Here is a 15,808-nt window from a genome sequence, read left to right as displayed (position 1 = left end):
AAGTCACGTTTCTCAGCCCTAGCACACAATTTCACACAGGCTCTTTCCCAAACACATCCCTTCAGATCAGCGGCTATGTTCCTTCTACACCCTGCTCCCATTTCCAGTGAAATGCCCTGTAAGGACAGAGAGGGGCAACTGTGGGGAGAGTCAGAATCCTGTGCCCTTTTCTCCACAGGCTCACAGTCTCCAGATGGCCTGTGGGACTATCAACAGCAACTTCTCTCCTGACCAGGGCACTCTGTGCCGACGCAGACAGCCTCTGCAAAGCCAGCAGGGGAGTAAAAAACAAGCACCAAATCACCTCCTTTTATAGTATGACAAAGCATTAGCCCCAGACAATGACAGAAGGAACCCCACAAAGTGGATGTGTGCCTTTCCAAAAGTAGGGCCAGGGCAGCTGCAGATGGCGGCTTAAGAAACAACTGGATAGTCATGGATCCTGGACTCTACATCCCAGCATACCTTTTGGGGGAAGGGAGAGCGAGCAGTTACACCAATTCCCTACAGAACTCAGATGCAGGGGAGGAGAGCGAGAGCCAGCTTGAGAACTATTTCCAACCACAGCTGGAGCAATTACTGGACAACTCCTCTGCACCAGAGCCAAGCAGGGAAGGAGGAAATCACACGCCTAGTAGAGTGTGCCCACCAGACAAATGTCAGCAAACTGGAAAGAATTCAGAGAAAAGCAACAACAATGCAGCTGGAATGATCAACCTGCAAGGAGACAGTTAAAGAAATTCACCTGTCTACCGTGGGAGGAGGCATGCAGAATAGGAATGGACAGACCAGAGCACTGGACCAGCTAGCCTGGTCTCCTATCTCCAACAGTGGCCAGTACAGACATTTCAGAGGAAGTTGCAATAAATTCCCAGAATGAATACTGAATGGGACAGATCTTAAGAGTATTTTTTACTAAATTCAGCCATTTCTCAGGCTCTTCCCCAGGTAGGGCCCAGCACTAGAGCAGTGTGCCTGCTGTAGGACAGACATGGCCTCTCAGCAGGGCCACCATAAAAAAATATTCTTTTCCAGACAAATCAATGGCTCTTGGTTTAGTCCTGCCCTCTGCACTACTCCCAGTGCCAAGCAAACACCAGACCTTGGGATCCAGGGAAGCACAACAGAAAGGAAGGGGGCACTGGAATAAGAAAAGAAAAAGATGCTCTGATCCTACCTAGTTAGAAAGAGGATGTGCTGGTACTGAACCAGAGACCAGAGAACGAACAAGTCACAGAACAAAACTAACACTGACCAGAGTCAAGTCAACCACTCCCCCAAGGAGACAGCATACTGCTTCAAGCACTAGCGTAGCCAAATGTGCAGGACAGGGAAAGTCCCAGCAGTCCCAGCTCTTACCAGGCTGTTCTCAAAATTAAAGTAATTCTGCTTTGGCTCCTTTGCTTCTCTTGGATCACAACTGGCACTAGCTGGTCCTCCTCTTGGCAGTCTTAGCAAATCTAGGTTGCCAGGGCCCAACCCTGTAGCTGTCTCTCCAGAGCAGGGTGAAGACAAAGTGGAAGGTGGTAGGACTTGTCCTGCTGCTACCCAAGCTGCAGCTATTATGTGAGTAAACAACAGAATTCTGAGTTCCGTAGCAGTGTTGAAAAGTGGTTACACTAGCAGTTAGTTAAACCTTTTCCAACACCACTTCAGAGTGGCCCACTGCTGATAATTATGTTCAGCAACAGATCCACTTCCTGCCCCAGTGTATCTGCAGGATGGGCAGTTATGTGACCTAGGACTTTCACTTTCTTCACTCTTAGCCACGTTGAAGCATTAATATAGCATCTCACAAAACTAGGTGACTGGGCAACAGAATGGCAGATGAAATTTAATGTTGATAAATGCAAAGTAATGCATACTGGAAAACATAATCCTAACTACACATATACAATGATGGGGTCTAAATTAGCTGTTACCACTCAAGAAAGAGATCTTGGAGTCATTGTGGATAGTTTTCAGAAAACATCCACTCAATGTGCAGTAAGGCAGTCAAAAGAACGAACAGAATGTTGGGAATCATCAAGAAACGGATAGCTAATAAGACAGAAAATATATTGCCTCTATATAAATCTATGGTATGCCCATACCTTGAATACTGTGTGCAGATGTGGTCGCCCCATCTCAAAAAAGATATATTGGAATTGGAAAAGGTTCAGAAAAGGGCAACAAAAATTATTAGGGGTATAGAACTGCTTCCATATGAGGCGAGATTAATAAGACTGGGACTTCTCAGCTTGGAAAAGAGGCGACTAAGGGGGGGATATGATAGATCATGATAAATGATAGATGATGAATCATGAGTGGTATAGAGAAAGTAAATAAGGAAGTGATATTGACGACTCCTCATAATACAAGAACAAGGGGCCACCAAATGAAATTAATAGATAGCAGGTTTAAAACAAACACAAGAAAGTATTTTTTCATGCAACGCTCTGTCAACCTCTGAAACTCCTTGCCAGAGGGTGTTGTGAAGGCCAATACTATAACGGGGTTCAAAAGGGAGCTAGATAGATTCATAGAAGATAGATCCATCAATGGCTATTAGGCAGGATGGGCAAGAATGGTGTCCCTAGCTTCTGTTTCTCAGAAGCTGAGAATGGGTGACATGGCATGGATCACTTGATGATAACCTGTCTGTTCACTCCCTTTGGGGCACCTGCCATTGGCCACTGTCAGAGAACAGGATACTGGGCTTAACAGACCTTTGGTCTGACCCAGTATGGCTGTTCTTATTCGCATGGAATGTCTCTCCTTGCCCCGCAGTTAAGTCACGGGGAGTGTTTTATAACAACGCATTTGTGAGACTGGGAGATCCATACGGGATCACATAGCAACACAGGCATGTGACTACTGCTGTGCACATCTCAGCTCAGATGCATGTGAACTCTACATCTCACTAAGAGCACACAAGCAGCATACAATTTCCCCATCCTTAGCACAGCCCAAGGCACTGGCCACATGGAGGGTTGTGTCAACTGGGGGGACCAGAAAATTCAAAAGGGCCCAGATTAAAGATATCTGTGCATAAAAAGGCAGCTGAATTCGGTGACACACACACACCTTGATTCTTGACCACGGGTGGGTGGCTTAGGGCTAGGATTTTGTTTGTCTCGACCTTCTCCCACCCTATCAGAATTTCTCATGTTAGCGCCAGCTAACATGAGAAATATTATCTAAGAGGGTCCCTTGGAGAAAAAGTTGTATGTATCTGAAAATGTATCTATAATGCAAGTCCCTCTACCATACTACAATGAAGGCATCCCCTGGCCTAGTCTGATTTCACTAGAGAGGTTGCATTAGGAAGGTCTAAGTAACACAAGGATGAGTCAGCTACCACAATGACTAGCACTCTAGTGACTTCTGCACTCTCAAAGCTTTGCCACCAAACTAGCAATCACATCAAGTACTAAAGTCACACTTACTGCAGTATTTTGCAATTACCCCCTGCTGTTTAATGACTCGGACATTGTGCAATGAAAACAAAAGGATAGACCAGAAGCTGCCCTGCAGGATTCATTGTACGATGGCTGCATGAGACACTCTCCTCCCCAACAGCGAACAGTTTGGTTTGCCCAGGTATGGATTACACATAGGACTCCCGAGTCACAGGTACGGTGACTTTCTACTAGCCTCCTAGACACTGAAAGCTATTCAGGGGAAGACAGTGGAGTATAGGTAGGAGAAAGAGAATGTTATTAAGAAAAGGAATAATACAGGCTATCAGCAAGAACTCTGTCAGCAGAGAAACCTGCCTGGGAAAATCATTTTCCTAGAAAAGAGGTGAGAGTCCAACTGCTTTAGACATTTAAAACTAGACTGGGGCAAAACACTAGGAAAAGTGCATTAAAGAATAAAACTGCCCCAGTGTCCGCAAGCCAGACTGGGGGTGCATCCACACTAAGAAAAAAGTGGGTTTTGCTAACAGATAGTAACCAGGGCTTAATTTGCACCTCTAGGCTTGGCAGTTCGTAGCCCCGGCACTGAGGCTTGACACATCAGTTATGAAAGTAAAAATATTGCTTGAGACCCGGCACCTCTTTCATTACAAATTAAGCACTGATAGTAACTAACATGGTAAAGTTATGGACAAGGCAGCTGTAGTTTTAACATGTGTTAACAGGAAGAGGTAAACATTAATGGTAAAAATAAAACACTTTTTACCCTAGAGAAGACAAGGCCTAGATGAGCTCACACCCACAGCCCTTTATCATTGCTAGCTTCTGTGCTCTCTCTCCAGTCCCTGGTACTCACTACAGAGACTGACGTGGTTGGATTTACAGCTGACACATCACAAGGGGCCAGTTTAGGAAAGAATTCCATCAGAAATCCTAGCAAAGTCCTTAGGATACCCACATTAGTAACGACTCAGGAGGAACCCTGTCTGTACAATAAATCCCTGTGGAATTCACTCCATGAGGCTAGAATAAGACTTGGCCCTTTCTCAGCACATCCCAGCCAAGGATCTGAAAGCACTTTCCAAACACTAATCTCTAGCCCAATAAAGGAGGTCAGTATTATCCCAATGTTACAGAGGGGAACTCTAAGGCACACAAAAGTGAAGTGTCTTGGCCAAAGTCAGTACATTGGTGGCAACGCTGAGAACAAAATCCAGGGCACCCGACTCTCAGGCCTACGCTTTCAGCACAAACGTCCTCTCCATTGTAGTCCAAGCCTGTGACACAGCTCCCAGAAACGCAACCCTGTTTGACTGGCCCTTAGACTCATCTCGGAGGAAGACTACTGGGTACGGCAGCAGCTGCTGGGCATCAGAGAACAGAGAAACCCAAACACAGCCTGCCTCATTCACACCCAGCACTCTCCATGAGCCACTGAGACAGCTGGCAACAAAGACGGAGGTCATTCAGCAGACGCTCTTCTCAGCACTGCAAGAGCAGATCCAGAAGTCAGCTGAGAGGAAAGACTTTCCCAGACAGGGCTGCTGCTAGTTCTCTCCTAGCAGCTGTTATCTACGGGGAAGCCAATGTCCCTACCCTGGGGGCACGAGGAAGCCTGTTCCCTTCCAGGGATTTAAAGCTTATGTGCAGCTCAGAGCCTGTAATGCCAGGGCCAACAAGCCTGATTCTTTTCTGCCAGTTCAGTCATTATTACAGAAATTCACTGTAGTTTTACTTACGTCTTGGCCAGCAAGGCAGAGCAGAGAGGGGACAACCAACTCAAAGCCCAGCCGCTATGACACACTGACTAAATGCTGCTCCCACTGCCCTGGAGACTTGACCCATGATGGGGCAGTCCTAGGGAATTTTTTCCCCGCCCAATCTAAAAAGTAACTGATAAAAAATCATAATTGTTCCAACTCCAAACAATACTGCCTGTACAACTGTGAGCCCAAGGGAGAAGAGCCCGGCTCCAACTCTGTGCCTGTCAAAGCTACCAGAGCAGCTTAGCTCCTAGCTGCGCTGGCCCATTGTAATTATCACAGTCACAACATCACAAGGCTGGAGAGAGAGAAAAGCCAGACCAAGAGCCTCAGAGCAGCAGGAAGGAAGCTCAGGAAGATGCCAATATGTCTCGTCTGCGAGTCACCAAAGCTCGTCTGCTTAGCCCGAGAGTTCTTTGAAGCAGGGATGGAGCACACAGCACAGAGCACACTGGCACTCTCTATAAACAAGAATAATAATTGGGACCTCTTTTGTAGATGTGGTCAGAGGGAGTGGAAGTTTTGCTGTGGAGACAAAATAGCTGAGAGATTGGCCAACCCCCCCAAATCAGATCCAGCTCCAAGCGCCCCAAAAATATGTTGGAGAGAATTGATCTGAAAACTGTACTATGGCCAGAAGCTTCCAACAAAGTCTTGTCTAACACCTGTCCCTCCCCAGTGAAATGATGGGGTTCACGTGTTCCGAGCTGAACAAGCCATGAGGGCTGGGATCACATGATGTTGCAGCCAGACCCATCCAGTTACAAACACTCCAGAAAACCACCAGCCAGATAGCAAAGGCCCTGGAAGCAGCCTCCAACTAACAAAGAAGAGGGTGGGAGGGGAAAGAGGAGGGAATCAATCTGAAACACCAAACAGGGTTCTGGCAGTCGTCCCATCAGATAAGCCTCAATGCAGTCCAAACAGCATCCAGTATGCAAAGAGGACTGGGCAACACAGAGGCAATGTCCGCATCAGCAGCTTGCACAGCATTCTACAAACCAAACTAACCCAAGCCCAGCTGTCCTGCAGGGGCTTTCACAAAGAGTCAGGTAAAAGCTATGCCCTGGCCAAGGACACTGCTGTGTTCTCTTGCATGTTTACACAGGATGCAGCCAAAGCTAGCTCAGGGACAGGGGAGGTGAAGGATCAGCAGGATCGAACCAATTCCCTCATTCCAGGAGCATCCCTGGCATAAATTGAAACATCCCATCAGCTGCATATCCCTTTCCCACCATCCCCAACACAGGAGGCTCCCACTAACCTACATCACAAAAGTCTCAGAAAGGACACAAGGAGCTTTAACAATGTGCTCTGCATAGCTAAAGAGAAAGGCATATGGTCTGACTGCCTAGAAAAAGGGGCTGGTTTTTATGAGGTTTTTGGAAACCAAGCACGACTATGCCCTTGGCTACACTGGCACTTTACAGCGCTGCAACTTTCACGCTCAGGGGTGTGAAAAAACACATCCCTGAGCGCTGCAAGATACAGCGCTGTAAAGCCTCAGTGAGGATGTGGTTTACGTGCAGCGCTGGGAGACCTCTCCCCCAGCGCTGGCGCTCCGACCACACTCACACTTCAAAGTGCTGCCACGGCAGCGCTCCTGCCCCACTGCCGCAGCAGCGCTTTGAAATTTCAAGTGTAGCCATACCCTATGAAGAAAGAGCTACTGGGGACCTCACACCTCTGTCCACACAGAGACTCCTTTTTGCACTCCCATTTCCCCTGGTTGAGCAACATCAAGCCAAGCTCTGCACATTAGCTTCCACAGCACAAGAGGGCTCTGGGCCAGAATGCTGCAGCTCAAACACATTTGATCCTGTCAGTCCCCTGGGGACCCACAGGACTGAGCCGAAGCTTGTTTCTTAGTGTTTGCACAGCCATGCCCTAGTCTCTGGGGAGGAAGCGCGTGGCACCAGTTCAGTGACTGCTTAGGTCAGGACAAGCCCTCATCAGAGACAGAAATTAGCCAGTCCTCTGGGAGGTGCACAGCAACAGGACGACAATACAGCCATTACAACAACATATGACCAGTCACTGGACTGGACACTGCAACGGAGATGAATCACAGAGCTCCCAATGAGATGAGAGTAGGTGGGGAATCCAAGGGCAAACAGGTCATGTACACGGGAGCTAAGCTTGAGAACTAGCAGGGGCTCAGCATTCTGAGCCATGAGCATGAGGGACATGATCTAACACCATCTGCAGCCCCAACTCCAAGCCAGCCAACACCACTATTTCCCTGGCAATCCCACCCCCTTGCTGCTCCCGGCAAAGGGGACACTAACATTGTCCCCAAGCACTACCACCCAGACACATCGCTGAAAGGCAGCTGGGCTACAAAGGGAGCAAAGGGCCCTGTGTGGAATGGAGCTCTGCCAACTTCAAAACGAGACTCTCAAACATTTATTTTAAATGGAAACCAGAAGACCAAACAATGGTTGCCATACTGTCATCATTAGCTCACTAATAGGACAAGAGGCAAAAGTAAACCAGAAAACCAACAGTATCATATTCTTCCAGTAAGCACTGGGGGAGGGCACTCACTGTCCTGACCACAGAAGCCAGAGATACCCCCCAACAAAGCCTCACATGTTCCCTGGCAGGCTGCTACGTGCATGAGGCCTCTTTCCTTCATTTGGAGCACTAGACCCTGCTGTCATTGAAAGCCACTGGCAGACCACTGAACTCAGAAAACGGAGTCAGAAACTGAAGCCAATTTAATGTTGAGTACAGAAAACGCCCTTTCTGGCAGAACCATATGTTTCAGATCCACAGGATTGGTGCTATGCCCTCAGCTTTGGAACAGTCTCTGGGAGGAATCCCTTCAATGTGCCAGACTCCCAAGGGGTATCACTCTTCCTTCAGGGTGAGCCATGAGGCCTCATCACCTCCTAGACTGAACGTCTGGGGCTCCAGCCCTCCTGCTTCACTCTGCGAGCTCCGTCCAGAGAGTCCAGCTGAGACAGACTCTGGCAGGGACTTGTCCACCCTTCAGGGATTAATGCACCTCACCCAATATTTGCAGTGACGCTTAGTATCAAGAAAGGTCAGGTTTAGCAGTCAATTGGACACAGCCTAGGAAGTCCTTAGGGGAGCCCAGAGACTGAAGGTTAAAGCATAGTCCAAGACCCATTCTGGTTAGCCCAGAGCCCAGTCAAGCTGTAATTAACTCCATGTTCAGGCTCTGTCTCTCTCTCTCAGTCTGACCTCCCTGGGAAGTTCCCAGGTGAGAGGCTCGACTCCTTCCAATAGCCAAATCCGATCCCACCACCTCACTCCTTCCCAGTTCTTTGTTCTCAAGCTGGGGATTTTGCTCAGCTTCCATGCTGATTGGTGGAGAAACCCCTTTCCCTCCGGGGATTAGTTGCCAAGTGTCAATGTCCTGGTGACTGGATTTGCCATGGTCTTCTCAGATTTTCCACTGATATGGGGTCAGCCTCAGCCTGCCCTTTTTAAGAACTCGTTCATGCTCAGACAGGTGACATTCATACCCACATCTCTTGCTCAGCCTTCCCTGAGAGCAAGTGGTTCCTCTCCCCCCCCCCCCCACTGGGTACCCATGCGAAATACAGGAGAAACTGAGGCACATATAGGTTTCAAAAAAATTTACAGAAAATTCCCACTTCGCCACACCATAACCAAATAGGACCTTGTGATGGACAGCATACAGCAGCTCAGGGAAACAAGAGTGCAGAGCCATGTTTACACAAGAGTTAAATCCAGTGAAATACATTTCAGCAGATGGGCAGAGAACCATGCTCGAAACCATGACATTAACAGCCAAGAGCAGGCAGTTCAGGCAGAGAACAAGGCTATGTTTGGCCATGATCACAGATCAAACGTCAGATCAAACATGCTGGAACTCAGCTAAGCTGCACCTAGAGATGGCTAGAGGGCAGCAATTCCATTTCATGACAACTTTTGAGGTCCCAAAACTTGATTTTAGTTTTGTTCTGGTGTGGAACGTAAACTTCTGGACTTTTTCATGAATCAGAATTGTGTCAAGAAGTCCGTGTTCAGCTTTTCAATTCATCATTAGCTGCAAACAAGTTCAGTAGGTGTTGTGAAAGGTTTGTTGTTTGTGTAGTGTAGACAAGGCCCAAATTGGCTAGCTTGTCTTACAGAACACCTCTCCCTGGCAAAGAAGCCAGGGTACGAGTGCCATCAAACATGGTGGTTGCTAAAATGGTGTCAACCACAACACAGACAGGGCTGGACACTGACAGAGTCTAATAGCTGGGTTTGAGCAGAAGGGAGCAGCAATGCAGGCACATGCAATGCCATCCAGAGGTGAGTACAGCAACTAACCCTCCACACACACATCTGTTACACCACAGCCCTGGTGCTCTTGCTCTGCCTCCCCCTACAACTTGGGAACAGGCTCCTACAATAGCCACGACTAGGATCAATTCCGGTGTCTATGTGGGAGAATGGTGTGGAAACTTGCCATCAGAAGAGGATGGAGAGGTTGGCAGTCCCTAGCCATGTGCTCAGCAGCCTACAAGGCAGGAAGTGCAGCCAGTCAGTGGGTCCTGCGCCCAGCATTCAGATACCCGAGAAACATTTCAAATAACATTTGCCTTCACTTAGGCAACTCCATCCTATCTGATCAGCAGGGAGACCTCTGTGCCCTCACAACTAAGTGCAATAGACGAGCATACTGTGAACATGTCTCAGAGGTGAACACTGCCCTCGAAGGACCTCCAGCTTTCTGGTCAGCTTGACAAGGAATAACCTGGTTGGGGGAGGGCTAGTCAATATGCTGGGCATCAGCCAACCACCTCAATTTTGTCCTAGGAGGCAGGTGCTTTTTCACAAGGATTTCTAGGCTGAGTCAGTCTAATTGTCCTAAGCAGAGTTACCCAGAGTACCCAGCACTGCAGGCAACTACAATTCAACTAAACCCATTTGTCTTGTCCCTTTAGCCCTTCCCGTCTTTGCAGCAACAGATTGGGAGACATCCAGGGAATGAACAACTCTTCTCCTCAATTAGGGAATTTTACTGCTTAGGAAAAACACAAGAGATTTGTGCTCAGCCCGTGAATGCCACAGGGACAGCATACATCCTACCCCTCAGTATGAGTAACGACACAGTTAGCAGGTCACTGGCTAGAGGATGAGGAGAGGTGCAGGACAGGCATTGCCCCTTACCCAGACTTACCACAAGGGAAATAAGTAAGCAAACAAATCACATAAGGCTTCCAAGCCTTGTGAGCTCACTTACATTGTCAAGGGATTTTCTCTCACCTTCTCTCTGCATGCAATCCAGTCTGAGTGACAGCAGCACCTATCACCAGGAACAGGGCAAAGCCAGGAGCCTTCTTTAAACAAGGAAGTTACGCATACAAGAAAATATCATCTCAGGCTCCAATGGGCTGGCATGCTATGAGGCAGCTCACCACTTCTTAAGGATTGACACTGCTTATTAAGTTTAGGATCCATTCCTTGTCTCCAAACACTCTCAACCAGAAAGACAGAGACTCCTGGCACTGATTTCAGAAAGATCTCACAATAAAAATAAATCAATCAGCCTCTCAGCAGACATCAACACATTTCCCCGTGCACATGTGTGTGAGATGAGGTCGCCAAATACCAACAGCGTCAGACCCAGGAGCTGGGAATTCCAGCAGGGCCTGCTTTGTTCTGTCTCCAGAAAGTTCTCCTAATCTCAGCTTTGAACCCAGCTTTGGAAAGCTGAGTGATAATTAAATAGGCCTGAATTAGTTATCAGGCTGGTGATCAGTTGGATACTAATTTTTGCTTGCCAGCTGAGACCTGGAAATCACTCACCACTGTTCAGAGATTAAAGTTGGAATCAACTTCTGAACACAAGTGGGAGAAGCAGCAGAAGCACCCCATCATCCCACCCCAAATCACTTGTGTCCCCTTAAGTGATGCAACACAAAAGGGCATGGGAGCTGGTTTGTCTTATCACTGCCCAAAAAAGGGGAGATCACATAGGTCCAGAGACCGCAATGGAATAGAATAGAAGAGTTGGCAAGGCACAATGGAGACAAGCAAAACAATCAATTGCTCAGACCAACTACTTCCTTAAGCACAACAGGAGTTGTGAGAAAAAAAGAAACAGAGTAAGGGGGAAAATTAAAACTTTCAGGCAGCCAAGGATTTAGGGAGAGGAGAGAAGAGGGAAAACTTTGAGCCAGTTGCTAAGAGTTTGCCTACACACAGAAATTGCATGAGTTTAAAAGACTACTTAAATTAAACCAGAGCAAGGACTGCATGGACATCCTTCTATTGGTTTAAAACTGGTTATATTGATTACAGGTAAAATCTAAACCAATAAAAACCTGGTTTAAATTGATTTAAGAGAGTAGCCACAGAGTTGCACCAGTTTAAATAAACTGGCTTAAAAATCACATCTTTAGTTTAACTGTTGCAACTGTGTGCATAGCACAGACTGCAGGGAAGACCTGCCTTTGCGATGCACAAAGCAAGACACCATTTCACTATGACAACTTGGGGAGCCTGTCACACATTACGGAAATCCAGAACCTTACTGAATAACCAAGTAAGCTACAATGGGGCTTCAGGAGGTGTGGTGTTTGTCATGTCCTTGCATGGATACAGTAATAAAAAAAAAAAAAAAAAAATTAAAAAAAATCAGGGTATCAACTGAGATCAGGGCCTGTTGTGTTAAGAACTGCACAGATACAGATACACACAAGTAAGAGTCCCTGCCCTGAGGATCTTACAATCTCAAGAGACAAGACAAACAAAGGGTGGGAGGCAAGTATGATAATTGCTGGTTTACAGATATATGGAGATATACCTATCTCACAGAACTGAAAGGGACCCTGAAAGGTCATTGAGTCCAGCCCCCTGCCTTCCCTAGCAGGACCAGATGAAAAACTGAGGCATGGAAAGATTAACTGACTTACCCAAGGGGACTCTGTTGCCATTTGTTGCTGTCACATCTCAGTCCAGTAACAGACTCCTGCTCTGTGGGTGGGTAATGAACCCATTTCCCCATGAGGACTAGCTCAGGAAATGTTGCGATCTCTCTGCTTAACCCTCTCCTCTTCCAAATTTGCAAGATTAATTAATTTTGGGTTTCTTTCCTTCCCACAGAAGACACTGTTCTGAAATTCACTTATTCCAAGGCTGGGTACCTTGTACTTTGGCTAGCAATAGCTGCTGATCGGCCCTGCAACTCCACACTCAGTAAGGAGAATCCTGGTTCACATTTCCAAGGAGATGTAAACACTGAATCAGCCTCCCTGCAATCCTGATACTCAGAGGAAACAGATGTTAACAAGATAAATAAAATAAGGGAAAATCCCACACATTAAGGCCTGGTCTACAGTTAAATGTAGGCTGGCATATCTAAAAGTTCACACCCCTGAGCACTGTAGCTGTGCTGACCTAACCCCCAGTGTAGACATGACCAGATCAATGGAAGAATTGTTCTATCAACCCACCTACCGTTAAAGTGCCTTCCAGCGCCGTAGTAAGTGTCTACTCTACCACACGACCGTGGCATATCTGCAAGGCCGTAGCTGTGTTGCCCTAGTGCTCATAGCAAAGACATGGCCTAAGGCAGTGGCTGCACTGCTGCTTTGGGATGTGGAGAGCTGAAGGGAGCTCCCAAGGGAACGCCATGCCAGAGCTGTCCTGCCTGGAGAAAGGCGGAAAAGACGGTTGACCAGGCCTGAGCTTAGGGCAGAGGAGGGAAGGGAAAACTGTCAGAGGAGGGAAGGGGAAATTAGCAGGTAAATCTGGCTGACTCTGGGGAGGGTGAAATGCATCCATCCCTGACAGACAGCTTGCAGAGAACTCACCCTCATTCCCTGGGAGTTTTGCCTCTTTAGAGCCAGGGCCAAGGCCCAAGGCCCATCCCAGTTGGAGGCTTCCCCTTTCTGTGTTACCAGCTGCCACTGAACCTTGAGGCGCCACCATTCCCTCTGCCTCAAATAAGTAGTTTCTAGAAGTTCTCCCACTGTCAGAAGCAGGCTGGCTCAGGAGACTCACTCCACAGGAGTCACGTTCCTCCTTGCAGGTGCTGGGGGAAGGGGCAACCTGGGGAAAAGGGGCAGATTGTCTGGCAAAGAGCAGTAAGTGCACCTGAATACCACCCCTTTCTATCTCAAGCACACAGCAATTCTTTTCAGTCACTCACATGGCACAGTAAGTGTCCATGCCCTTCTATAATGATCTCTCCTCCACATTCATCTTACTAGGATGGAAATACAAGATCCCAGGAGGTTCCTGCCAGCCCACCTCCCCATGGGTCAGTTGAAGATTATTCCCTCCTGTATACTGTTTAGAAGTTACCAAAACATCTTAAGTGACAGGGCCTCCGCCTCTTCCTTGGACACAATGCCACAGCTGGATCAGTCTTACTGTCTCCCTCCAGCCCTCAGATCATTCTCCTGGCACTTCTCTGAACGAGCAGGTACCCAGAACTAAAAGCAACATTCCAGATGGGTTCTCCCCAGAGTCAGACAGAAAGAGACTCTCCCCTCCCTGCTCCAGAACTTAAGGCCTCTGCGTCTGCAGCCTCAATTAGATGATTTATTCAGCAGCACAGAAGTACGTGGCACTAAAACAAAACCACAGTGACCACTTTTTTACCCCATATCACACTGCAGACTCCAGTCTGATTTGCTGCCCACCCCCTCAGTCTCTCTCATCCACTTCTACACCCCAGATTTCTTCCACCCGAAGAGGATCCAGGTTTAGGGTTATTCCTCTCCCCCATTGAAAGAGCTGCATTTGTCCAACCTGATCCTTGTTTTATTATTTTCAGCCCATTTCTAGTCTCACTGGGTCTCTCTGTATCATTTCCCTGCCCTCACTGGTATCTGCAGCTCCTCCCTGTTTTGCTTCATCTGCAAATTTCACTGATCTGCCATATGCCTCCTCTTCTGGATCATTAGTGAAGCTATGAAATAAGACCAGGCCTAACACAGGTTCCTGCAGCTTCCACCAGACCCTCTGGCCACAACTTGAGACATTGCTATTTATTACTACTCTTGGTTGACAAATGCAGACACTTTTCCACCTATATGGCAGCATTGCACTCAAGGGTTTCAATTCATTTTGAGAGCAACATTTCAAAGGATCCCAAAGCATTTATTTACAAACAATATGCATGGAGAATTCATTTCACCCACCATTGCAATGCAGCCTCCTCTGAAGGGAAGGCAGCAGCACTTTGGCAGTACCCAACAACGGGATACAACAATTTAGGCACAAAATATGTAGTGCAAACAACTGAAATTCCAGAGGGAAGGCAGGACAGGAAAATGTACTTAACTGGAATTTGGACAAAAGGTAATACCAACTCATTTGAGAAATGCCAGGAATCTTTCATAACCATGAATAGGTCTAAACTAAAAGTTGTCATTTCCAGACCTAACACCAGACTGGGGTATTTGGGCCAAAATGGACTCAGCAGAGAAAGTAATTATCTGAAAGACTCTCATCCAAGCAGTAAGCAGGCCCAATTTATGGGCATGGCTCTAATTTATGAGATCTAACAAGGCCACAGCCTGGGGCAGTCTTTGGTTGTAGTAGAAAGGAGCTGGGAGGAGTATGAAACTATAGACCTCTTGCAAGCCCCAGCTGCCCCCTAACAAGTTCTAGAGTAAACTGTGAACCCTGTGAGGGGGAAAAAAAACAAGCAAGAGGGGCCCTGCAACCCCTTCCCAAGCAGGTGCTCTGCAAGACAGGAGGACCAGAGCTCCCCAGGTAGAAATGGGTTCTTCACCAGAGACTGGAAAACAGTAGGATGCAGGGAGATGACAGAATGGGGTGAAGGGATGTGAATATCCTGGGGAGAGAAATGGATCAGGGGCTCCATAGGAAAATTAAGCGTGTGCCTATATGGTGGTTCCTTAAAGAGACGTAGAATTTGTTGGGGGGTGCCAGAAAAACTAGACTATGGGGCCCCAAAATGAGAGAGAATTTGGGGAAGAAGGTACAAATCCCTCAACCTTCTTACCCAGATATAGACATTTGAGGGTCCAAGGATCCCTGGTATTGGGGGAGCCAGGGGTGCTCCCCAGCACACTCCAGAGGTGGGATTAGGGGTACCGGGGTGCCCCCCAGCAAACCCCAGAGGCGGGAAGGGGGAGTCAGGGGTGCCCCCCAGCACACCCCAGAGGCAGGATTAGGGGTACCGGGGGTGCCCCCCAGCAAACCCCAGAGGTGGGATTGGGGGTACCGGGGGTGCCCCCCAGCAAACCCCGAAGGGAGAATTGGGGGTACCGGGGTGCCCCCCCACTCACCCGAAGTCATCGTCCATAGACTTGAAGTAGAACTTGTAGTTGGGCCGGTTGAGGAGACCCTTGAAGTCGCCCAGGGTGACCCGCTCGGCCGGGATCGGCAGCTTCACCAGGTAGGGCGTCTCCTGCTCGTCCAGGTGGTAGATGATCTTCGTCTCGGCGGCCGCCATGGCGCCCCCCGCCCGGGCCCCGACCAGGCCTGCAGCCCCCCGGGCCCCGAGCGCCACCAGGCCCGGCCCCGGCGCGGAGCCCCTCAAACGCAGCGGCCCGGCCCGGCTTCTCGCGGGGTGGGTCCCCCTGGCCCTTGTTCTCCGGGTCCCAGCGCCGCCCGGCTACAGCGCAAACTCCGGCGGCTCCGGCTCCGGCTCCGCCCCCGCGGCCCCCAGGCCCAGGG

At 48.4% G+C, this 15,808-nt stretch overlaps 1 protein-coding gene across 3 annotated transcripts in view; it reads right to left on the bottom strand.

Moving 5' to 3' along the window:
* Positions 1-15,605, bottom strand: part of DVL3 (dishevelled segment polarity protein 3) — a 43,458-nt gene extending 27,853 nt beyond the window's left edge. For all 3 annotated transcript variants that reach the window (XM_030576677.1, XM_030576676.1, XM_030576678.1), the window contains exon 1: positions 15,418-15,605. In XM_030576677.1, the coding sequence (XP_030432537.1) occupies positions 15,418-15,584 (167 nt within the window). In that variant the 5' untranslated portion in view covers positions 15,585-15,605. The remainder of the gene's footprint in view (positions 1-15,417) is intronic.
* Positions 15,606-15,808: the final 203 nt, after the last annotated feature.

This window comes from Gopherus evgoodei, chromosome 9, assembly GCF_007399415.2.
Source record: "Gopherus evgoodei ecotype Sinaloan lineage chromosome 9, rGopEvg1_v1.p, whole genome shotgun sequence".
NCBI classification, from domain to species: Eukaryota; Metazoa; Chordata; order Testudines; family Testudinidae; genus Gopherus; species Gopherus evgoodei.
This window is presented reverse-complemented; position numbering and strand designations above follow the sequence as displayed.